We start from the raw sequence: 24369 nt of genomic DNA, 5'->3' as shown, positions 1-24369 counted from the left end.
GGGGTAGGCTCCGAGTTTCTTGCACGGCCCTTGCACGGCCCGTCCATCAACCAAGCGTTGAGAGCCCCCCAGGCCATGACACCCACCGGGAGGGGACGGGATGGATCATGCATGACAGAGAGAGAGGCATATGGCCTAAAAGAGGGGGAAAGCTTCAGAGCCAGAGCCTGGTCCTGATGCGAGAGAGCCTTGCAGCAAAAGAGTGGAGAGGGAGAGCCTGAGACGGTTGCTGGTGGTTTCAGACACCCAAGGCTGTCTCTCATAGGCGCGGGACCGACCCATCCATGGATGCTGGCCATGTTGCGCAACGAACGACGCGCAGCAACTTGCAACAGTCAACTCTGGCAGCATCGTCATCATATTGGAGACGACGATAAGGGTAGCCCGAGCGGGAGAGGAGCGGACAGCGGACGGACGGACGGGGTCCAGCGAGCTACCTTCCCATGCGAGCCCGAGGAGCGGACCGCAGCGCTATCCGTAGGGAACTAACACGAAGGACAGCCTCGACTGACACCCTCCATGATGAGAACTACAGAAAGGCAGAGGTAGCCTGGCGCCCAGCCTCTCCCTCCAGTTTCAGAATCAAGTGGGAGAGGCTGACAGAGTTGAGTCTTACACCGATCAAGAGTCTTGAGAGCCGTTCGCCTTGATTTGATTCTGCAACGAGTCCTGAGTGGCAGTGTCTTCGCCTGGGGGCGCGTGGCCAGGGATGGGGGAAGCTTCCAGCGCATGACCGAGAACGAGACAGAGGAAGCTCAGGGAGGGGTTACGATTCCATGTAGCAATTCCCGATGAGCCCCAAGAGTCTAGCAGCAGGTTGGCCTTGGTGTCTTAAATCCCGAGTCACGTTCAGCCTGGCGCCCACCCACACACACATCCATTCTCACCCACACCCTCCCTGGGAGTCGTCCGTCTCATGGGAGCCCGTGTAAACCGCCAGAGGGAGCAGAGAGTCGCGGCCACCATTACCGCCAACTTTCCAGCTCCAGGACCAACTCCAGGCCCAACAGAATTACCACTGCGAGGGACCAGTGACCACCGCCTCCAAGGTCCATCACACTTGGGTCCGGAATACCTGGGACCAGGCAGGTCAGGAGACGACGGGGAGCCGTACAGATGACTTGACGAGGCATGGCTAGTATTTTTAGCCAGCTGCGGCGAGTATAAAACGGACGACGCTGGTGCCCGTTTGGCATGCGGGCCAAGAGCCGAAGCCAGATCTCATCTTGCAGCTGTGACAGACAGGCGTATCTCTACCTGGCCTCTTGCAGCCGCGAGCGATAACATCATCATCACGGACGGAGAAGACATCGATCGACCTGCAAAGGAGTAAGCAAGCCGCAGAGGAGACGAGCACCAGGAGAGAGACGTGCAAGAGCGAGGCTAAGAACAGAGAAGAATAAGACAACCTAATCAACCTACTTTACCATTTCCGAATACGCACTGCCTAACTTTGATCGTCGTTCGAGTGAGAGAAGAGACCCCCTTACGTGGTTAAAGTGTCCTCCCCTCAGCCTTCAAACACGACGCTCGAGCGTTGGACCCTTGACCATCACCACCTACACCAACACAACACCTACACCTACACTTACACCACCCTCTCTCTCCTTCTCCCTCTCTTCGAGTCGCTCCCCCATACCACCACCATCTCGCGCTATCAATACCTCCCCTCATCTCTAGGCCCCCTCCAACCGCGTCGCGCGGCGCCAGGATCGCAATAAAACGTCAGACCGCCTGAGGTGCTCTGGATCAGCAATCACAGACAGACGCCCATCTTGTCCTATCCCATCCCATCCCTCTGTCGGGTGTTTACCATCTCAACCACCACCCTACCTAACCCACCAACGGCCCTGGTCTGGACCTCACCTCTGGACACGGGAAACCTGAACGTTTCGTTTTGTTTCGTCTGTGCGGTCGAATAAATAGCGACGCTTCCCGGCAGAACGCACGACGTTTGCTCTTGGACTTTTACCCGACGCATCTGCTTCTGCTTCCGTCTCTGGCTCTGTCTGCGCCGCCTCACCTAATCTCAAGGGCGGACCAATATCACATCACGGACCTGAACCCTGCATCTCTTGGTGCCCCGCCATCTAGCGACATCATACCCAGGTCCCAACTACATAGGACGCAACCCAGGACAGGTACCTGCCTCTCGACGACGCTGTTGAGGCATCAGGACAGCTCTTACAGGCGCCATATTCTTCTCATCATCTCATCCATCGCGTCTCGACTCAGCAGCAGCCTGCCTGCACCTTGATCGTCATCATCCTCGTCTTCTATTCTCGGTCGTGCAACCCCGCTATCTAGGTCGTCCCCGTCTACGCATCCGAACCAAAGCGACTGTTTCCATGCCGCCTGCGCATCTCGGTGCCCTTGGAACTCGTGGTGAGTGAGATATCTCCTCCGTCTTCTCCGTCTCGTCGGCCTGCATCCCGCCGTTCCATCTGCAGTGTGCAGCTGGATCCATCTTCTCCTCTCCTCCCGCCCTCTAGTCGCATTTGCCCAGATAATCCCCGACCAACCGTTCATCGTCAAGGCACGAATCGCATTTGGACCTTGGTGCCTGCCCAAGCAAGCACGCATCATACCTACTTCCTTTTCCCTACCTACCCGTCTACCCCCCCTCCACTCACTCCTTCTCTTTTGGTTTTACCTCTGTCATTTTCCCAACTCCATCACCAACCTTCTGTCCACTATCGTCATCAGCAACAATAACCTCATCGTTTCTGTCACTTATCTCTTAAAACCCCGAGCTCCTTGTCTGCAAACCGCTTTGTTGGCTGCACGGCACAAACCTAGATCCCGTTGCTGCCTCCCAACGCGGGCTTCTATTAACATTCGGGGACCACCACCAACCCACACTCTCACACCCTCACCCCCAAAAGAGCATCATTCTCACACATCCCATTCTCACTCCGTCGCTGACTGGTCACCTCACCATTCCAAGAACAGCTACTGCTACTACTACAACCCTGAACACACGGTTGACACCGCCTGCCTTGTCTGCGCTCTCGGCTGCCCTCGATACGACTCAGCCAGAGAGTCCCTCGACCGCTGCTCCGACCGCCGTCCCCGCGCCGACAGCTGCTGCAAAGGACAGCGTCTCCAGATTGCTACTAATAGCACTGGACTGGGGCTAGCACCCGCCAGAAGTATTGTGGACATTTTCGCCCGTGCGTTACGAAGTACCCCAAAGCCCAAGCGGCCAAGCCAACACCTTCTTCGGTACCTTGGCTCGAGGTACCAACACGCACCCAGTTACTACGCCTCAAGCCCTCCTCGCAGCCCCCAGCCCACTGAGTGGGTGGACGCTTGAGGCCCTGTGCTGCGCTGTCCCGCCATTTCATCCCCCTCCGACCCCGACAGCTCCCTCCGACTCCGACTCACGACAACTCGCCCACAATCTTTCTGTGCTTCCCTTCCCACGTCCTCCGACGTCGCATTCCGTCGTCGCCGTCGCTTTCGCCTTCTTTTTGACCTTTTTTACCTTTGAACTGCTTCGACCTCTGTGTCCTTTCATGGACTGCGGCCTCTAGACACTCCTACCAGTTTCACTCTGATACTCTTCTGCCTGTGAGGTGAGTCAGGACTCGCACGTCTGAACCCCCGGCCTCCCGCCCGCCACTCTCCTTGCTGCGACCTCCGCGGCAGCGGGCATTCCATCTGTCCACTTCCCTTCGCCGAGCCACCGAACCGGCCTCCTTCACCTTCTCCCCGCTTTGCGCTCCGCGCTGCCTTTGCCAGATGCTGACTCGAGTCTTTGAGTAGGCCTGTTTCAACCCTTCGCATTTACTCCCAGCTGTCGCCCTTAACCGAACCGGCGCACGCCCACAATATTTCACCCACTTCCCCCCTCCTCAAGCTAGGGCACAACATCCGATTCTACAACAGCGACACATCCAAAGGCAACACTATTGCCGTTGCCCACGATGGCCCAGCACGGCTTCAATCAATTTGGGAACAACCCCAACGGGGGTAGCATCGACCCTAACGACCTCGCCATGTCGGGCGGCTACTCTCCCTCCTTCAACAACAACTTCAACTCAAACTCGGGCAGCGGTGCCAACGGCTACTCGAGCGGTTCCGCCTTGTTTGGCGATGACGAACTTCTTGATGGCCTCACCGGCCCTCCCGATAACCAGCCTGGAATGTCTGGCCAAGGCCAAGACTTTTCAGGACTCAACATGGGCTTCTCTCAGAGTGCCTTTTCCCACCGCAACTCCGGAATGGATCAGTCGCACATGAACGGCTACTCAAATACCCCCGACGGAGATCCCATTCAAAGCCCCTTCAACACAGGCTTCACCCAGTACCGCCAAATGCAAGGTCACTCCCTGGGCACCTCTCTACACTCGCCCTTGTCCTACTCGGGATCCCCTCTGACTGGCGACATGAACGCTGACGCCAATGACCCCAACTACCTGAATGCCAAGGCCAGGGCCCGGATGAGCCAGCAAATGCAGCGAAAGACATCCAACAGCCGCAGCCCCATGTCTCCGATGACCCCCAAGACCGCCACTCTCCACGGCATGACAATCGGATCGCAAGAGTCGCCAGGTTTCGGAGGTCAGGCCATGAAGTCGCCCAATGGCCAGTGGATCAACACCCCAACTGGAAGCATTCCGGCCTCCTACAACTCCGGCTTCTCCTCTCCCATGCAGCCGGGCATGAACCAGATCAATGAGGTCATGATGAAGGGCGGAACCTCGATGCCCGCCAAGCTCGGTGTGGCTCCCAACGCAGTCTCGTCGCAAGAGATGAAGAGGAAACGACGCCGAGAGTCTCACAACCTCGTGGAGCGTCGCCGACGAGACAACATCAATGAGAGGATACAGGACCTCAGCAGACTGGTTCCCACACACCGTCTTGAGGATGAGAAGATCCGAAAGCTCATCCAGAATGGCACTCCCCTTTCACCCACGCTCACCGGCATTTCCAGCCCAACTCAAGCTACTTCGGGGCTCGCTGGACCGGGCGCACGGAGGGCCACTGGAAGCACGGCTGGTAATATCACAACGGGCCTGCCCATCGAGGAGAAGGACAAGGGCCCCAACAAGGGTGACATCCTCAACGGCGCCGTCAGCTGGACCCGAGATCTTATGTGGATGCTTCATCTCAAGCTTCAACAGCAGGAGGAGATGATGAACACAATCGCCGAGCTTGGCGGTCATTTCCCTTTCGAGTTGACCGAGGATGAGCGACGTATGCAGACTGAACTGATGGATGCCATCTCCAAGAGTGAGAATGGTACCTTTTCCTACTCGCGGACAGCGGGATCTGGTCTGCGTGTGCCTCATCACACTGATTACCGAGGCGAGTCTCTCACTGGCTTGGGTGGAGGTGTCGACCCCGTGAGCCTCAGCCCAGACGACAACGCCGACCTGAACGACACCAACCAATTCTGGCATGACCCTGATGACAACGGCAGCGGTCAAGCCTCGATTAACTTCAAGGAGGAGGATGAGTACGACATGGATCTTACGCAGTAGATGGCAGGACGGATGAGTTGAATACGTTTGATCCATTGTCTTGCTCGGTCCTCAAGGACTCGTTATCTTGGCTCAGAGTGCAAGAGACCAAGAAGGTGGTCTGTCCCTTTTGGCTTTACATCATGGCTTTCGGCGTTTGAGAATTATCATCATCACTGTCATCATTTTTACCCTGGCATCTCGCACTCTCTCAAAGCTGGGTTTCGCGTGGCGAACCTCGCTTCAAGGATATGCGACATTCTCTTGGTGTTTGGGCAGTGGGATTGTTTCTGGGTTACTTGTTGGTGCGTTTCTCACTCTTTGAGGAGCAGCCTCGGCGTGTCAAGGCGTGGGCTAAGGTATATAGGCTTATACAGCGCAGGGGCATATCTGGATCGTGTTTCTAGTTGTGCTTGTGGGGTTAGTTGCTTACTGGGTTATGTGTTTTATGGGTTGTGTTTTAGTTTAGGGGTTCTGTTCATTTCTTTTCTGTCGCGATACCTTAGGGGATGGTTTCCTGGACCAGTTCCAGGATGGGTGGTGAAGGGGAGGCAACGCAAGGCCCGTCATGTCTTTGGGTTAGGAATCTTCACTTCTCTCTACTCCTATCTTTTCTTCTGCTTCATCTACTTGCGATTTAATGCGCCATTTGTGGTTCTCCCTCCAGGATCTGCTGAGAGGCGATGGGAAAGTAAGGCCTGGTACTCGTCTGAGCGAGCTTTTTGGATGGGAGAATACTTGGCACCTCTGGGTTACTGTACTTTCGCAGTACTATACTTGTTTTATTGCTCTTTATGCCTAGATACCACAAGCGAGATACCTATCATTATATACCTACGTCCCATTCGTGGCTGCCGCCAAATGACAAATTACGCTGGTCATATCACCAGTGACGGGTGCAGAGGAGATGCTCGCTCATGGCCGTGAGGGTGTTCCAGACCAGCTTGCGCTTCATGTCCTCCTGCAGAGCTATGCGCTCGAGGGCGCAACGGCCATCGAAATACTTGCACATGACTTGCCAGCTGTTTGCCAGCTTCTCGTCATTGAAACGGCGCGCAATAGCAGAAAGGTAGCGCGACTCTTTGCCGGTGGCCTTTTTGGCATCAAGGATGATGTGCGGTGTGAGGCCAGCAAGATGAGGGTGGTCGTTGACTGAGGGGTGAGCCGTGACGATAGGCACGACCTTTCGGGCGTGGGCAGTAGCCTTTTCTGCAGCATCCCGCTGGGCCTTGGAGGCGATACGCTCGAGCCGGGCTTTCTCGGCGGCCTGCTCGGCGACGGTGGGGACATGGGAGCCGTCGGTTCCGGAGTGGTCTTCGGAAGACTCGGAGGTGCGGGGCGCCCCTGGAGCGGCAGTGGAGGAGCCGGATTTAGAATCGATATCGGCGGCGGCGCGGATCTCCTCAGCCTCCATCTCGTACTCAACCTCATAGAGGATCTCTGGCCAGACTACGACGTAGGCAAAGGTGCAGAGCTGGGTGACCCAGCCACGGCGCATGAGCCAGGCCAGCATGAGGAGGTAGGTGGGCCGGTGGGCCTTGCTGGGGGAGAACTGTTTATAAGGACGAGGGGTTTGGGAGAGCTCAGCGAGGAAATTGGGGAGGGGCGGAGCAAGAGGGAATGCTCGCTGCCACTCGAGGGTGTCGAGAGAGAGGCGGGAGAGATCACAATTTGGGGAGAGGATGTACTGGTCCTTGGCGTGTAGAGGGGGGATAGCAATGGCTCGACGCCAGAATATAAAGTGTTGTGCATATTTACGAACTTGGCCCAAAGTGAGGATGTTGCTCTGGCCGACTTGATAGAAACTGCCAACCAGTGTAAGAGGTGAGAACGAGTTTAGGGATGGGTGAACACTCACGATTGTGTAGGCTTGGATAACCGCACAAACTCGACTACGGAAGCCGTTGTCGGATCTGGGTCGGCCTGAAGCTCAGAAATGATCTTTTTCTCGTCATCAGTAAGTAATAGGGCAAAATTGCGGTCTAGGAAACCGGGTTCCTCGAGGGCATCCTGGCTGATAAAGGTATTTGCTGTGGTGAGCCATAGGCCGCGCTGTGTCCCTTCTTCGCCTTGGGGAAGATCATCGATGTAGAATGGGATAGGGATCTGAACTGAAGGGGTGAGGGCACCAGCTGCAGTGTCCAGATGGAGAGCTGCGATCTTGTTCTGCGATACTGCCTCATAGATGTCGTGCATGGCAGCAGCTAGAGATGAGCTCTGTATGATTTCCCTCCATAACACACTCATCTTTTTCCCTAGAAGCCATGTTAATTCACATATGTTTGGGGTTGAGGCCATGGCAGACTTACGCTCTTCCCGTGCCTTATCCTTGGCAACGAGAATTCGCTTTGATTCCTTCCAGACGAACTCGCTATGCTGCTGGCTATACTTAAAAACCTTGCTGACTTTTTTGATGATGTGGTCGTAGAGGGTCTCAACAACATCTTTGACCTCATTACTGCTGGGGTTGAGGATAAAGACGAGGTTAAACATGGTCATGGAACTGCGCTTCTCATCGTCCTTGTCCTTGCCCTCCTCCTTCTTAACCTCCTTCTCCTCAACAGGCTGCTCTGGTGCTTTTCCAGGAGCCAAGGGGTCAATTTCGTGAGGGCCAGCAGGGTCATCGGTATAGATGGAGAGCTTCTTGGACCGAGCCGTCTTCTTGGGCTTCTTCCACTTTCCATTCTCAGGGACGTGGATGGGATAGGAGACGCAGTAGAGGGGATCCAGGGACAGCTGGAAGAGGCGCTTGTGATAGGGGCGAGCGGGTGTCAAGATGCCAGCGAGATCACGGGCGGGGAAGCCAGCAACGCGCTCCCAGGGTACAATCTGGGTGCCAGACTCGGTGACAAAGTGGTCATCCGGGTTGCGGGCCTGCTTGGGCAGAGAGGCGTCGTCGTCGGCGACGTCCTGGTAGCCCTGCTGGGAGAGGCGCTCGAGGATGATGTCCTCGAGCTCAGCGCCGGGGGCGGGGCCGGATCCAGAGACGGGCTGGACATGGGCAGGGTAGTGGAAGACAAAGGCCGGGCCGTCGCGGGAGCGGTTGACGACGAGGGCGACGGCGAGAAAGTTGTCGCTGGTGACGCTGGGCACGGCCATGGCTGGCGCGGTCACATGATAGGGCCCAATGGATTGGACACAGTATACCGCTGGTCTAGAGGGGCAGGGCTGATAAGAACAAAAACATGTGCCGTCTGCCTTTGTTTGCGATGCTGTATACTGACTGGGCAGGCCCCCTCAAATCTCATGAGGTTGGTCGCGATGGCTCGTCCAATGATGGCTCCTGTGGAGATTGAGATGAGTGAGATTGAGACCTGAGCCTCAAGAGCGCCACTCTCGTGAGGGTGGGGGGAGGCTAGAATGTGGCGTCATGGGTTAGTCGAGTCGAGACATGGCATTCCTTTCTTTGGAGGGGCCCAGATCAGTCAGTGCACACAAAAGTCAGTGCGCACTTGCATCCGTAGGGCCAACAGAGGGTCCTTTGATCCTAGCGGCAGGCGGTCAAGGGGAAAAAGTACGAGATCTTTTCGAGTCTTGATCCTCTCGCTGGACTGATCGTCTGGCGGGGGGCGTCTTGTTGTCACGCACAGAGTTTTAGGGAGCACGATAGCGAGACAATCAGTGAGGTGCCCAGGTAAAGTCGGTGTGTAGAATAGGCAATCGACAATCAAAAAAAGTTAGATTGGTAGGCGTGTCATTTTCCTCAGCCAATTTCTTTGTGCCGTGACTTTTTCTAATAAGGGGCAATGCTTGCTCTCGTCAGTGGCAAGGGATTGCGAGTAATTGGATATTTCTGACAGCTGAAGAAGCCCAACAGAATCGTTCCCAACACAATTTGTTTTCCTCGGTCCATACTGGATATTCGTCGTCTTACAGGCCGGGGTCGCGAGGTGCAGGTGCACCGTCGTTAATTTCACTCAGAAGAGGGCCCAGCTCGTAAATCAGGGTCCATTTACCACCTAGACGGCATGCGCATGAGTGCCCGCGCATACGAATCCATACGCGCAAAATACAGGTGTCCTCTTAAAAGGCAGCCACTAATCGAATCGAGGGCATGTGATTGTGGGCAGGAGGCCAAGAAGTAGGTAGGCAGACACAGGCAGGCACTAATTGAAGGAGCCATTGGAGTCGAGTCCATCAAGTCAAGAATCAAACCCCTATTAATGCCCGTTTATCCATCCCATTTCCACCCATTCCCTCCATCTTCATCCCCGGCTATTTTTATCCATCAGACGTCGTCCCCCACGGGAGAGAGCGCAATAAGACCATCTCTTCTCTTTTCCTCCATCAACTGAGGGTTGCAAAACATCAACCGACGTGTGCCTTGGCAAGGAGAGTTTCAAGTAGTACAACAACCTGCCTGCCTACGCACCAGAAGGATACGAGAAACTTGACTCTTGCAACAGCAGCGGCACAACGTTCAACAACGTCCAACCTAACAAAGGGTCCCTCCCAAGTGACACGCGACCTCTGACCCATCCATCTAACTACGTTGGATAAAAATTTGCCAGATCCGAAATCCGACTTGTGGCGGACCGGCCTCTCCTCTCCTTCTTCACATGGTCCAGGCCGCCCATTTCACTGGCCCACCCGCTCTCTTCTTCGCCCACAAAACCACCGCCCGTTTTCCCTGTTCCCGATCCCGTTTCGCGCTTTCGTCCATCTCCCGACTGGAAGGGTAACAGGTCGTGTGCTTCTCCCTAACTTCATCCCGCGCCCCCCGTTCACCTTCCGCCGTCTCCATCTCCATCTCGGCCTCCGCCATCGCCGTCGTTGTCATCATCGCATATCGACATCCGCATCTCGGCCCTCACCGAATTCTCCGCTTCCCGGCCGCTGCCACCCCTCCCGTTCTCCCCCTCCCCTCCCTCCAGCTCCGTTGTCGAGTCTTGGTTTCCCTCCGGCGCCCCCTTTCTCCACCATCTGTCACCACCGTCGCCGGCCGTCCTGTCCTGGTCTTGTCCCGTCCCCGGATCCCGCCCCTGAACTGAAGCCCCTGGACATCCATATGCCAACGACCTGAGCAACTCTCATCATCAGAGTATCAATTCTCATCGCCTCTAACCTCCCCTTCATCTCGATCGTTACTTCTGGTCGCATCGTCATCTCGCGACCTGTTGTTGCTTAGCTTCATCTCTTTTCTTCTCGCTCGTCGACGCTTGTCTCTGCTCTCGCGTGACCATGACGGCCTCACCGCCCAACGTCGAGTTTGGCCATGTGCCTTTCCTTGACCTGGCCTACGACAATAATGACTCTGATAACTCGGCACGAAAACTCATCCTGACCCTCATGCCCGACTGGGCAAGCGAGGACTCCAACGTTGACTTTGTGCGCTTCACTGACGGCATCACAAACACCCTGCTCAAGGCTGTCAACCGCCGTCCCGGACTGTCTAAGCTCGACGTTGACAAGGACTCCATCCTGCTCCGCGCCTACGGTCATGGGACTGCCATCCTCATCGACCGTGAGCGCGAGGCTGAGAACCATGAGCTGCTCATGAGGCACGGCCTCGCCACGCAGCTGCTCGCCCGCTTCAAGAATGGCATGCTGTACCGCTACCTCCTGGGCACAGTTGCCCGTGCCCAGGACCTCAGTGACCCTCTCATCCTGACTGCCATTGCCCGACGCCTTGCCCAGTGGCATGCCACGGTGCCTTGCCTGCCAGACCCCAACCACGCCCGCGATGACAGGCACGTCAACGGCACCGCCAACACCAACGGAGCCTCCAACGGCCAAGTCAACGGCAACAGCAACGGCCTTGGCCATGTTAACGGCCACGTAAACGGCAACGGAACCAAGGCCCGGCAGGACATGATTGACAACGCCGCTCCGGGGAAGCCCCCGCCCAACATGTGGACGATCATGCAAAAGTGGATCTTTGCCCTGCCGACCGACACGGATGCTCAGCGCGAGAGGCAAGCCTTGCTTCAGCAGGAGCTGGAGGGCATGATCAAGAAGTTGAGCCAACGGCCTGGCCTTGGCAAGAACGGGGTATGTTGCGAAGCGCCTGATCCCAGGGGTTAACAGATTGGCTAATTAAAGCGAAAAATGCAGCTCGTCTTTGCGCATTGCGATTTGCTATGCGCAAACGTCATCATCCACCGAGACGGGGATGCGGCGCCTACTGTCGACTTTATCGACTATGAGTATGCCACTCCTTCGCCCGCAGCCTTTGATGTGGCCAACCACTTTGCCGAGTGGGCCGGATATGACTGTGACTACTCGGCAGTGCCCAGACAAGACCAGCGGCTAGCATTTGTGAAGGAGTACATCAAGACGTACTTTTCCTTGACCGGCGAGGACGTCGACGAGGAGGCTGAGGTGCGCAAGCTCATGGACGAGGTCGACGCATACCGAGGAGTGCCGGGCTTCTACTGGGGCATCTGGTCCCAGATCCAGTCTGTCATTTCCAAGATTGACTTTGATTACGCTCAGTATGCCGAGCTCCGGTTGAGTGAGTACTGGGCGTACAAGGCGGAGGATGACGGCAGCCGGAAGGCTGCGGGTGAAGAGATGCCACTAAGGGAGAAGACGTGGTGGAGCAACAACGAATAAGACGATGGACGAGGACTCGCGAGAGACGACGTGGTCGCGAGATGACCACAGGGACCGAGCAAGTGATGGAAATTCGCTACTGTAATTCAGTAAGCGAGAGGGTAATAGAGCGGTCAATATGTGTGACAGGGTGGGCGAGCGGGAGTGTGGAAACAGGATACAATGGGAAACGGTTACAGGGAGGGCGTTTTTTCCTTTTACTCGGTTCGGGTTTCTCATTTCTTCAGCAGGCGACCTCGTTGTTCCCTTTCTTATCAACCCTTTCCTCACCTCCTCCGCCTCATACCTCCCTCCCTCCACGCCTTCGTCCCCGGTGTGGTGACAAGCAACAGCCCTACCACCCCTTCTGCCCTTGTTTGGTCTGGGTCAGTTCTTTTTTCGTTTCTTTTCTTTTCTGTTCTTGTTTGCGTCTATTGGGTCATGATGATACAAAAAAAGAAAGCTCAACAGCAGGTTATGGAATGGCACACTGAGGGGGAAAGCCATTCAACATGAGCTACAGCTACGACATGCAAACATGCGGGCATGCCATGAACGAGTTGTCTTGTCTACGCAAACACCGAGTACCATGGAAAGAAAGTAGACTCGGGTATATAAACTACCTATTATCCCTAATACATATTGATTTGATTGCCGAGACGAGGGGAGTCAAGTGGATTTGATGGTGGCCGGTTGACGAGCTGAAAGCACGACAAGTCGCCTGACGAGTGCCAGCTTGCTGCATGGCTACTACATAGGTTCCTCTGGTTGCATGGATTCATCAACCACAGCAGAATTGGCCAACCACGACCTGTATCACTCTCAATTGCAAGCAAGAGAAGCAAGCAGCCTGCGTCCATCACACCCACACGACCAACCGGGGCTTGGTCCGAGGTTGGCTAGAGCTTCTACAGAAGGACGTGTCTGTGGCTTGTGGGAGGGCGAGGGACGTGGCTGGCTCGGTCCGTAGGTTGGTGTTGCATCAAGCTGGGGCACCCGGCCGACGTAATGCAGCCCGCCGGGCTGGGAAGACGGGACCATTCATCTTCCTGTTTGGGGATGGGCGATGCAGGATTTTCCTCTTCTCCCTTGCTTCCTCTGAATCGTGGTGGTCATCGAGATTGCGCTGTTTGCTCCGAAGAGAATCGGGATATTATAGCCAAAGACACGTACATGGTTTACGCATGTACTGATGTAGGTGCTAGATGCTAGATGCAGGCAGTGTTGCGCAAGGGCTGGCCTCTTTAGCCTCGCACCTCGAACAAAACGAGATGAGGAAGGGTCGACCGGGATTTCGGTGGCTTTCGACCGCGCGGTGAAGAAGCGGGGATGGCCAAAGCGCAACGGTTCTGAGGCAGGTGCCAGGGCCGGCGGAGTGCAGGGCCACGAGGGTAGCGGCTGCCCACTACGTGCTCTATCAAGGGTTCCGTCGCTCCCGCCCCTCCCATTGGCTGAGGGCGCCGGTTTCAAACTCTCTGTTCCAGCAGGGAAGGAGCACGGTCCTTTTTCGTCCCCATCCACGCTCCTTCCATCCCAAGTCCAAGCTCGGTGGCCCCCTCCCGTTCTGACAACCTCCATCCAAGCTCCATATTGATCCATGAGCATGGGAGAGAACGACCAGGGCAGGGAAGGGTTACCTTTTCCCTCACCTCCAGCTCCTTCCCGGGCTCAACCATGGACTTGGGTTTGATTGTCCCGGCGGCTGGTACAGTATCTCTTTCACTCTTTTTGCCTCATCTCGGCAAAAACCACACCCCCCAGGATCCCATTATCCCATACATAATCCAACCAAATTTCCGCTGATCTCGCAACGTCGCAGCCGATCATCCACATGCAGGGAAAGACCGTGTCGTTGGAAGACGGATACAGACAGAAGCACGCTACGAGCTCCAAGTTGCAGTAGCGCCCATGGCAGGGGCAAGCAAGGCGAGACAAGGCAAGACAGGACATGACCTGGTGCTGGTGCTGGTGGCACCGGTCAGACGCCGCCGTTGCTGCTGGCGCGGCCCTTTGCTGTCACTGTTCACGCGCTGTTGCTCCGGCTTCTGAATCTGGGTTTGCTTAGACGCGTCTGCAGTGACAGACCAGACTAGATGACCCCGAAGGTTTCGGCCGGAACTTTTCGAGTCCTCTTTTTCCTTCTGATCCCACCACATTGTCCCAGCCGCCAGCCAACTAACTAACCTCTCTCCCTTCCCTTGAGGACAATCCAATCTTACGCCCAGAGGTCATTGCCGGCTCCTTGCCAAAGGGTTCCATCTCTTACCGCCAGACCGGGCCCCACTGGAAAAACCCTCAGCAAGTCGAGAGAGAGATTGAGGGCCGAGCGCGTGCTGAAGCTGTCCACGTTGCGGCGAGACATGGCGGCGAGACTTGACAGGCAGGAAGGGAAAAAGAAGCAATATCAAACACCGGCCCAGCAGCACGCACTAGGGACCAACAATACACCGGGAAAAGAAACATGAACCCCAAGCCACGGCAACGGCTCGAGCTACCACCAGCCCAGCACCACCACGCTCCGCCTTGTCGGTCCAGTTACCGTTCCTGCAGGCTCTAAAAAGGCGACCCAGGCAAATGTAGCAGACGAGACGGCACGGCGGTGCCAAACGGCGCTCAGCTCTCACCCTCCTCCCGGCTACCTTGGCCACCTTCCGTGACAGGGTTACGGCCGAGACGGGGCTAATACCCCGACGAGGCTACCATGACAGGGTCTCTTGTGACGGAGCCTGCGGGCGAGGGGGCTTGCTAGCTGGGCAAGCAGGGCGAACGGGACGAACAGCTCGCGCAGGCAGGGTTGCTGTTGGTGCAGTGCAGTGCTCCATGGATGGTTGCTGGAATCGTGCTCATGCCTGACTTGACTGGACTGGACTCGTGGCTCTGACCAGGACCCGGTTGGTGGGTGGCTCCCCGCTGTCTGTCATTGGGATTAAGGCCCTTGGAGACCTCGACAGAGGATGACATGGCTTGGGATCCGCACTGCCTGTGAACGCAGTCAGCGGCGGGCAACATACTGTGTCAACGTCGGCCAAGAAACACGGCCTGTCTCTTTCTTATGCTATGCTCACCCTGCCCTGGCTGCCCTGCCGCCGATGGCCGATGGATGGATGGCCAGACAGACGAGGACAGACAGGACAGGACAGGACAGCTCCTGCGCGCGAATCCAATGCCAATGCCAATGTGCTGTACCCTGCGGTCCCCTTGCAACTCTGCGGTTTATACCTGGTCGGACGGGGGCCTCCAGACGGATCCAGGCCCAGAGACCGCACCGCATCGTTGTCGGCACTATCTCCAAATCTGCCGCGACGGGGGAGCACTGCCCCACCTTGCTCACTCTTTGCCCTCACTCCCTCGCTGATTCTCTCACACATGGCCGGGGCCACGGGGGGCCCAGCACAATGTCGTGCGCTCGTGCCCTCTGATAAATCTTGGCTCGTTCATTCGCCTTGATTTTTAGCATCTCCACGAGAGAGAGCCTCCGGATTCAATCCTGATATTGCTCGTCCGGGGGGCCGTCGATTCGAGTCGATTCTTCCTCACTCACCCTCGCAGTGCTGTGCTGGCCAGTACAGTACTGACCTGTCTGTACTTGCAGTACATACACCTCCTCCTCCCGTCTCCTTGATCGGCCGACGGCTGCCCGCCTTCTGTTGTGTACCAGACCGGCGACAAATGGCTACTGGCAGACTCTCGCAGTAACCAGCCAGCGAACTCGTCGCCGAACGAAGGGGGAAACGAAACGACACGACCAGCCATGCTCACCAGTTCAGGACAACCCAACAGGACAGCATTGAAAAGTCGAGTCGGGACGAGATGAGATGATCTGGTCCAGAGATGAGCCGGGATGACTGCACTCCGCGGGGCCTATCCGACCCGGAGTCCCATCTTGATCTTGCCGCCGCCCATCGCCAGCAGCCTCAGGTCGATCTTGACGCCGGTCCGAGGTCAGTCGCACCAACTTCAGCACACCAAGGTCAAAATGTCACTCTCAATGCCGCTCTCGAGGTCGACATGCTGCGGCACAAACTTCGCGCTCTCGAGACTATTGTCGAACGTCACGGTGTGTTTCGTCCCGCCTCCCTGTGCCTAGCTGTCTACCTGTCTACCTGTCTACCTACCTACCTATCTACCGTCAGCATTGGCGCTTTTCCTCGGCATCTCCTCTCCTGCTCCGGCAAATCCTTTGGCGCATATCCTAATCATGGTTTCTCCGCGTAGGCATCGCGTCACGCATTCCCTGTCTCTCTGAAGCTGAAGAGGCGCGGGCGCTCCAGTATCGTTGCGAGTGTCTCGAGGCCGCCTGCATACAACAAAGTGAGTTGGCAACTGGAGTTTGGTTCTCGAGCCCTCGTTCGAGGCTAGTTCCGAGTGCGGGTGAGACTAACAGCATAGACATGGACGTCGCTAGTATCTTGACAAACTCACCGCCAGTCCCTTTGCCACCTGGATACCCTTCATGGCTTGAACATCACTTTACACACAATGACCGAGTAACTCACACCTCGGTTTCGCAAGGCTCTGCATCAGCCCTCGACAGGTTGAAGCCAGCGCCGTTTAAATGCTGGCACGATCAGTGCATACACTATGTCTACGGCTTCTCAACTCAGCAGGACCGTGACAACCATCTTCGACTCCACTCAAACACAACTCTGGGCGACTCGGAACTGTTTAGAAAGCCTGGGGGCTCTTTGCAACCCAACGAGCGACGACCAGAGAACAGCAGTGTCCCCTTGCCGCGGGACCGATTACCACCTATTCAACCACCGACGACTCTCGTAACGACTAACCTACCTCCTCTTCCCTTTCCAACCCCTTCTACGGCTTCGACAAGGAGAGAATCTGGCCTGGGCTTCACATTTCCGGATCCTAAACCTACATTACCGCGAACCGGCGGGGAATCCGTTCCTGACCCTCAGCTGCCTCCGTTGAAACGAGCTCGTGTTGGACATCATCGCCTACAATCAATTGGGGAACTTAACCTTTTACGGAACAACGAACCTTGTCTACGATGCCGAGCTTCCAATAGCCAAGTAGGTTCTCTTGACTACTTTGCTAGTTTTGCAAGCTCATGTCATCTCTAGTGCGACGCGAACCACCCCTGCTCACGGTGCGTGGGAGCGCCATCATCCGAATCAGAGGCACACTGGCGTGTTCTGGGCTGTTACCGAGGGCCGGTCACTTCACTGACCGATGTTCTACTCCAAGGTATGGGGTTCCTGGACGAGGCAAAATTATCTGTTTTTGACTGGTCACTTGCAGGTTCTTTTGCTTGGACGCAGCCTCAAACGCCTATAACACCATCTAATCCACGACGAGGGAGCATCAACGACCTTATTCTAGCTCAGAATCCGACTCTGGTTACGGCACCAAGAACTGTTTCTTGGAGATTTGACTTTCAGGATACGTTTTGGTGGCAGGATGGCGAGTTGGACCTGGACGAACGTCCTACACGAGCCATACAACCGAATATCCATGATCCAACATCCATGCCTCCCGTTTTGCGCCTCATCGAATCCAGTTCAAGTTTCCGCGGGGCTGCCTTCGATCTTCTCGAGCTCCTGGCGATCAGCGGTCAACTCTCTACGTCGCGAGAGGAGGAAAAGGTGAAGCACTCGGCACTCTTTCGGGCAAAACAGCTACTTCGAGAAGTCTTGTTCTACGATGCATCCCAACCGAACCCAACTATCCAGGGAGACAACCTTCCTCCCCGACCTCCGATCGAAAGTGGTCCTTCTGCGGAACGAAATCAGCTTCTCAGGGAATGCACGCGACGCTTTCTGGTCTCGTTTGACTTTGCTACCTCAAACCCGGCAGCCATGGGCATAAAACAATGGCTTGGAGTTTTCATCTCGCTTTGCATATTCAGCGCCGTGGAGAGAATCTTGGTTGATATTGCGCGCTCCTCTAAAGTTAACGGTCAAAGACCAGCAGAGCCCTCTGATGAAGTTGCTCGAACTGTTTACCAGGTTCTAGTATCGCTATTCTCGAACTCGAGCGATGCCTTATCGAGCAACGCGAAGCTGGAAGAACCACTCATCCACCACATAGCACGTGTTGTTCGCCGCGAAACCTGGCTGCCAAAGCACATCTTCTCGAGTTTCGACTTTCTCCTCAAGCTTGGAACCGGCGAAGTTCCGAGATATGGGTTCAACGGATTTGTTATGCCAGCCAGACGATACTCGGGGCCTTCAGGATCTGGTCTTTTACCCCGGCCCAACTGGAGCCCCCGTCCAGACAAGTCTTCCCAACCTCGACGCCGTTTATAGGCCCCTCAGGCTCGGGCCTACACTACGTACCGCTTGGTTCGAGACCGGAGTTGCATCCTCCGGGGCAGTTTGTGCCGCCAGTTGAAGTGCCAGGGCGAACACGCAGACACACAGTAGGGGACGATATATCACCAACTACCGAATCGCGACGACCGTCTGGAGAGCCAATATCACCGTCGAGGCTCAGGTCCTCTTCTCGTCGAACATCTTTGCGGCGCGTGTACTGCGACAAATGTAACGAGCATCCAGACGGTTTCCGAGGCGATCACGAGCTTCGACGGCACATGGACGCCAAACATTCGGCCACGGTCAAGCGATGGGTTTGCAGAGAACCCAAGAACCCTATACCTTCTTCACCGCAGCCAATCATTCCCTTGTCGCGTTGCAAAGCATGTCTGGCACAAAAGCGCTACGGCGCGTACTACAACGCGGCAGCGCATCTTCGTCGTGCCCACTTTCGACCGCATCGAGTTGGTAAAGCTAGTGGTGATTGGCCATCCATGAGCGTCTTGAAGGACTGGATGCGCGAAGTACGCCAATCTGTCGACGTTACCGAGGAGCATATATCTAGTGGGGAGGATGACATGGAAGAGTTCCAGACCCCCATTGACTATAGAGACTCTGTCTCCCAACGGGCATCACTCGCCCCTGAAGCGCCGCTACAGACGGCCGCAGTTTTAGGACCACGCGTCTCGACGTCTGTTGAACCATCGATGCCGATCGAACGAGCCAGCCCGTCTCGCCGACCTACCGAAAACCGGACCAAGTGTCCTCATCCAGACTGTGGGCGCGAGTTTCGTGATCTCGCCTCCCACATGCTCACGCATCAGGAGGAACGACCCGAGAAGTGCCCTATCGTAACATGCGAATACCATACAAAGGGATTTGCGCGCAAGTACGACAAGAACCGGCATGCCCTGACGCACTACCGCGGTTCGATGGTCTGCCCCTTCTGCCCTGGTGTCGGAAGCCCCTTCGAAAAGGTCTTTACGCGCGCCGACGTCTTCAAACGACACCTGACTGCTGCTCATCAAGTTGACCAGACGGGTCACAGCAGTGGTCATCGATTACCCAGCGGCGAGGATCCGGCCGGGACGAAAGCGAGGTGTTCGATTTGCAAGATTGGCTTCGGAACGGCACAAGACTTTTATGAGCATCTTGACGACTGTGTCTTGAGCGTCATTGTGCCATCTTCCAGTACATCAGGTCAGCAGGGTCGACCGCAGTCACGACAACAATAAAAGTATCAAATACGAAAATCAAGTTACAGACTAAAAAAAAGGCAACCCGTTGAGGAATAGAGAGGCACCGCGATCAAGGCCACGGTTTTGGCCACCTACTCTTTTTGAGGAAACGGGACAGTCAGTGAACGGAGTGGACGACGATTTTACCTTTTTTTTTTTGTTTTATTTGTTTATACACACACACACACATGAGGATCATAAAGACAAAGTGCCTGGCGCACCGAACAACGGGATTTGGATTCTAGATACCATGGAAACTTTGGCCAACAACGGCCGCTCTTGATTACTTCTTCTTTTTCTTCAGTTGTAAGATTATTTTACATATGTATATCCATCCATAGTTGGGCATTGAGTGTGTTTGAATTTAACGAATCAAGGCTCTTTCAGAGCATATCACTTGAACATCACTGGAACCAAAGCAAGAGACGACATGTGTAATTTCAGTTTTGATGTATTAACTCGACGTCAACCATAGTATCTATACTCGTGGTATCTTTTTCAACCCTAACACCACCTGCAACGTACTACTAACATGTATGTCAAGCCCTTTGTGGGCAGAAAAGGAAAAACAAGGAAACAATGTTAATCGCAATCAACGCCAATGCCATGCTAAAGACCACTCGCTACCCCAAATATGCGTATATGTATGTGTGAGATTTGATGTTTTGTGGAGGATGAATGGTATCACTAGAGGGAAGAGGAGAGGATTTATTTGGAGCTGGAGTCCTCAGAAGGCAGAGCCGTCTTCTCGTTGATGGACTCATCGACCATGAGGGAGTTGTCGCGACGGCCAAGGTTCTTGGGGGCGGAACGCTTGAAGAACTCGTGGATCTCGGGGGAGAACTCGCCATCGTCGGGCATCTCAGCACCCTCAGTGTCCTTGGGACCACGGTTGGCCTGAACAAGCTCCCACTCAGCGCGCATGTCAGCGATCTTGGCACGCCAGTCGGCCTCAGGGTCGTAGGGCTTGGCAAGACCACGCATGCGCTCCCAGAGGGACAGGTGGGCGGGGTTGACGGCGACACCATGGTACTCGCTCTCCTTGCCCTCGATGATGTAGTGCCAGCGGCGCTCCTGCTCCTTGAGGTCGAGGCCGGTGGTGTCGGGGAGGAAGAGCCAGGTGAGGAGCATACCAGCGAGACCGAACCAGGGGACGACGTAGAACTTGGTCTGGTCATCGATGTAGTTGTAAAGGACCGAGGCGAGGAGGGCACCAGACTTGCCGATGCAGGCGGAGAAGCCGTGGGCGGTGGCACGGATGGGAGTGGGGAAAACCTCACCGGCGACGAGGAAGGTGACCGAGTTGGGGCCGAACTGGTTGAAGAAGGACGAGATGAAGTACATGGCCTGGAAGCCGTGGATACCGGCAGGGCTCGTGTAGTAATCGTACTTGAAGGCGGGGATGACGAACATGAGGAAGCACATGAGGAAGCCAACCTGCTGCATGTTCTTGCGGCCGTACATCTTGTTGTCAATGAGGAGCGAAGCAAGGTAGTATCCGCACATGGAGACAGTGATGTTGACCAGGTTCCAGGTCCAGGTGGTGAAGATGGTGTGGTTGGAGCCAGAGATGACGTTGATGAACTGAGACTGGAAGAGCTTGTTGCCGTAGAAGAAGACATCGTTGCAGAACCAAGTGCCGGCAGTGGCAAAGAGACGGCCACCGAAGTGAGTGAAACAGTATCGGAGGGCGTTCAGGTCGTAGCCGGTAACGTTGGATCGCTTCTTAGCCTCTGCGAGCTGCTTGGAGGCGTTGGGCATGCGGTAGGTACGGTAGTAGAGAAGCCAGAGAGTGCCGATGGCAGGGAAGGCGAAGGAGAGACGGAAGGTGTACTGAGCAGCAGAGGTCGTGTAAGGGGGCGAGCTCTGGCCCTTGTTGAAGATGGCGAGGAGGACAATGAGGACGACCTGGTTGACGAATTGACCCCAGCCCTGCATCAGGAAGGCGGTGGTGACACGGCGGCCACGGTGCAGACGATCCTCACGAGTAGAGAGCTTGCCGTCGGTGGAGGCACCCTCGAGAGACGATGTAGCAGTGATGGGATACTCGCCACCGACACCGAAACCGTAGAAGAAGAGAGACCAGGCGTAGCAGATGACCCAGCCCTGAAGGGTGAGACCCCAGCTGGCAGTGAGCATGAGAAGACCGATGAACATGATGGCAGCATCCTGGATGAGACCCCAGCGTCGGCCGACCCAATCACCCATGACCTGTAAGAGGGTTAGTATTAATGGGAAGTGTAAATATGAGTGAGTTTGGGTGACTTACACCAACAACAGCCTGGCCAACCATGATACCGATAATCTCGAGGTAGGTGACACTGGCAATCCAGTTGTGAGAGCACTCGGTGGCCTTTTCCTTGTTCCAGCACTGAGGCCAGGCAGCCTTGAAGAGAGGCTCAAGGTTGCCAATGGAGAAGAGGACGTAACCCTCGAGACCGAGACCAGCACCGGGAATGACTGCATGGCGGAAATACCAAGAGAGAGGAGAGAGAGGATCCTCCTTGAACATGCTCCAGGCGGATCTGGCCTCCTCGCTGGCAGCTTGCTTGTCAATCTTGTGGACGAAGCTCATGCGCTGGGACAGAGGCAGATCAGCCCAGTAGACACCGTCCTCATTGTATGAGTCGTCAGGACGGGTAACATGGCTAAAGATGCGGCGCTCATCGGCGGTAGCATAAGCAATGGGCTCGTCCGGGTCGTCGCTGTCTGGAGGACCGTGGGGCACGGGAATCTCGCCAGGGATGGTGGCGGCTTCGTGACGGGCGTGAACCATTTTGGTAAAAGGCTTGATGTGCCTGTGATTGAGTGTGCAGGCGGTTGGCGAAGCTCAATGAGAGTGATCTCTTGGCAGTGGTGGGTTGTGGCTGTTTATATACGAATGTATAAGTGAGAGGTGTTGGAGTCCGAAAACGGAAACACCAAAAGAGGAAGTGTGTGAGAGGCGAATTGGAAGAAGCAATTCACGGCGGATCAAGGTCAAATCAAGGACTCGATGCCTCTGCTGATCATGTCTTGTGCTCTGGAGAAGAAGCGAGAAACAAGTCGTGAATTGGGGCGAGGACGGGCAGTATTTGAAGCAGAACCATGGGCGGCGTCGAGTGCGCCTGGAGCATGGAGATGCTCCAGACGTCGGTCAAACATAGTGAGAGAGTGTGAGCCAGTAAGAATGCGTAAATTAACCTCGTGGGAGAACGTGTGGACGAAAGTCGATCTCTGGGGTCGAAAGCTTGGGGGTGAGAAGATGGAAAGGAAGGGGGGGCGTGTGGGAAGACTCCAGTGTTTCCATGGCCGTGGCCGCGCACATCGCCGCCTCGCCTTCAGGGACCGACTTGAAGCTTGGACGGCGGGAGGAAAAGCGGATCTGACTAAAAGAGAGCGGAAGAAAAAAAAAAAAAAAAAGACGAGCCAGGGATGATGGAGGGACGGACGTGGGTTGCTGCACGAGAGTGACAGAAAAAAGAGAGACACAGAGTGGGATGGATGGTTGGTGTTGAGAAGGTGATTTGATGGACAGGAAGGGATTGGCGGATGGGTCCTTCCCACCCTGGTCCCTCGCTCCTCCCTCCATCGAACGCCGAGAGATCCAGGCTAGATCCTGACAGGACAAGACAGCCCACGGCAATGAGCGACGTGATTGATGGGCGATGAGAGTCCCAAAAAGACAGACCGAGGAGCGGGATGATGGAAACCTTCACGGGAAGAAGATGCCGTGTTTCTCTTTTCATGTCAGATCCTAACGTTATTATCCACCACGGGCAGTTGCCTCGGTCTGCAGGTACGTAACTACCTAGAGTTTAGAGAGTCATGACGACCAAAAGGCAAGAGGCTGCTGCGAAAGTACAAGTAATGACGTCGGAGCTGTTAAGCCACCAGCACGTGTGGCTACGGGGATGGCTAACAGGCTGGAAGTCTTGGCGTCCAGGCCGGGCAATTGGGCACGCGACTGCGAGACTCGGGTAGGACGGCACATCTCGACAGTCAAGACCCGCAGGAACCATTCGGCCGACTCCGTTTCCTGGAAGATCATTGCTCGAAAAACATCCCATGGGCATTGAGATCCGTCGCCCACAGACCAAGGGGACCCTCTTTACTGCTCGAGGTAACCATTCGGATGCCGAGTCTGCATTGAAATGGCAAGACGCTCACACACCATCACGGCCCGTCTCCCTCTGGTTTTTGTTTCATCCATACATACATAAACCTTCCATTTTCCCTCTCTTTTCCTTTTCCCACCTTCGGTGTCCTAATCCAGACACCGGGGACACGCACACGCACAGGAACGCCCATGATCTCTTGCATCGAGGCCAATGCACCCCATTTTCTCGGATCTTCGGGATCGCGATTTCTCGCGTCACCCACGGCTGCCCTCTGGTCAACGACGGTTTTTGCCCAGAACGCCAAGGTCGACCACCGCCATCTCCCGTCTCGGCGCCTCTAGGAGCCGCAACGCCCCCTCTCTTGCTTGCACTGCATTGGCTGGTCCAGGGGGAAGAATTTTTGGCTGAAGAGGAAAAAAAACGGGGGTTCCCTCTGCAAGGCTTCTTCCTGGTGGATCCTTCATGCACGTGCTGCAACGACATTTGGCCCAAAGCGGAAACTTGTCGTGTGACACTTTCCTCGCCCGAGACCTCGACTTAACGACACGAGGACCCTGCGACGACGGCACCACACTTTTTTTCGTCTCTCACACACACACAACCCAATTCTTGGTGCTAAATTGCTACTCTAAATCAGCTGCGTAGTAGATCTTGCCCTAACGTGATCAATGGCTCATCCTGAAGCAACCGTTGTAGAAAAGCTTGTCCTCACCGTCAAGTCCGCCTCACGATGCCCTCCCCCGTCTCGTGAACGGTCAAC

The 24369-nt window shown here is 55.5% G+C and overlaps 5 protein-coding genes across 5 annotated transcripts; 3 read left to right on the top strand and 2 right to left on the bottom strand.

The window, feature by feature from the left end:
* Nucleotides 1–3929: 3929 nt before the first annotated feature.
* Nucleotides 3930–5489, top strand: MRS44_000549 (uncharacterized protein; the record flags this gene model as incomplete). The annotated part of the gene is made up of 1 exon (XM_046267725.2): nt 3930–5489. The coding sequence occupies one exon, from the start codon at nt 3930–3932 to the stop codon at nt 5487–5489; it is 1560 nt and encodes a 519-aa protein (XP_046139210.1).
* Nucleotides 5490–6351: 862 nt separating this feature from the next.
* Nucleotides 6352–8567, bottom strand: MRS44_000548 (uncharacterized protein; the record flags this gene model as incomplete). Its single annotated transcript, XM_046283856.2, has 3 exons — nt 6352–7273; nt 7327–7723; nt 7778–8567. The coding sequence occupies 3 exons, from the start codon at nt 8565–8567 to the stop codon at nt 6352–6354; spliced, it is 2109 nt and encodes a 702-aa protein (XP_046139211.1).
* Nucleotides 8568–10649: 2082 nt separating this feature from the next.
* On the top strand, nt 10650–12023 carry MRS44_000547 (uncharacterized protein; the record flags this gene model as incomplete). The annotated part of the gene is made up of 2 exons (XM_065624097.1): nt 10650–11459; nt 11523–12023. 2 exons carry the CDS (start codon nt 10650–10652, stop codon nt 12021–12023), a joined length of 1311 nt encoding a protein of 436 aa, XP_065479816.1.
* A 3810-nt stretch (nt 12024–15833) lies between these two features.
* MRS44_000546 (uncharacterized protein) lies at nt 15834–19506 on the top strand (the record flags this gene model as incomplete). Its single annotated transcript, XM_065624096.1, has 5 exons — nt 15834–16059; nt 16392–17029; nt 17081–17204; nt 17259–18197; nt 18266–19506. 5 exons carry the CDS (start codon nt 15834–15836, stop codon nt 19504–19506), a joined length of 3168 nt encoding a protein of 1055 aa, XP_065479815.1.
* Nucleotides 19507–20217: 711 nt separating this feature from the next.
* MRS44_000545 (uncharacterized protein) lies at nt 20218–22285 on the bottom strand (the record flags this gene model as incomplete). Its single annotated transcript, XM_046278237.1, has 2 exons — nt 20218–21720; nt 21779–22285. The coding sequence occupies 2 exons, from the start codon at nt 22283–22285 to the stop codon at nt 20218–20220; spliced, it is 2010 nt and encodes a 669-aa protein (XP_046139214.1).
* Between the last annotated feature and the right edge of the window lie 2084 nt (nt 22286–24369).

Source organism: Fusarium solani (genome assembly GCF_023522795.1).
Source record: "Fusarium solani strain SB1 chromosome Unknown bctg00000000, whole genome shotgun sequence".
NCBI lineage: Eukaryota > Fungi > Ascomycota > Sordariomycetes > Hypocreales > Nectriaceae > Fusarium > Fusarium solani.
Note: the sequence above shows the minus strand (reverse complement) of the source record. Positions and strands in the feature narration are given on the sequence as shown.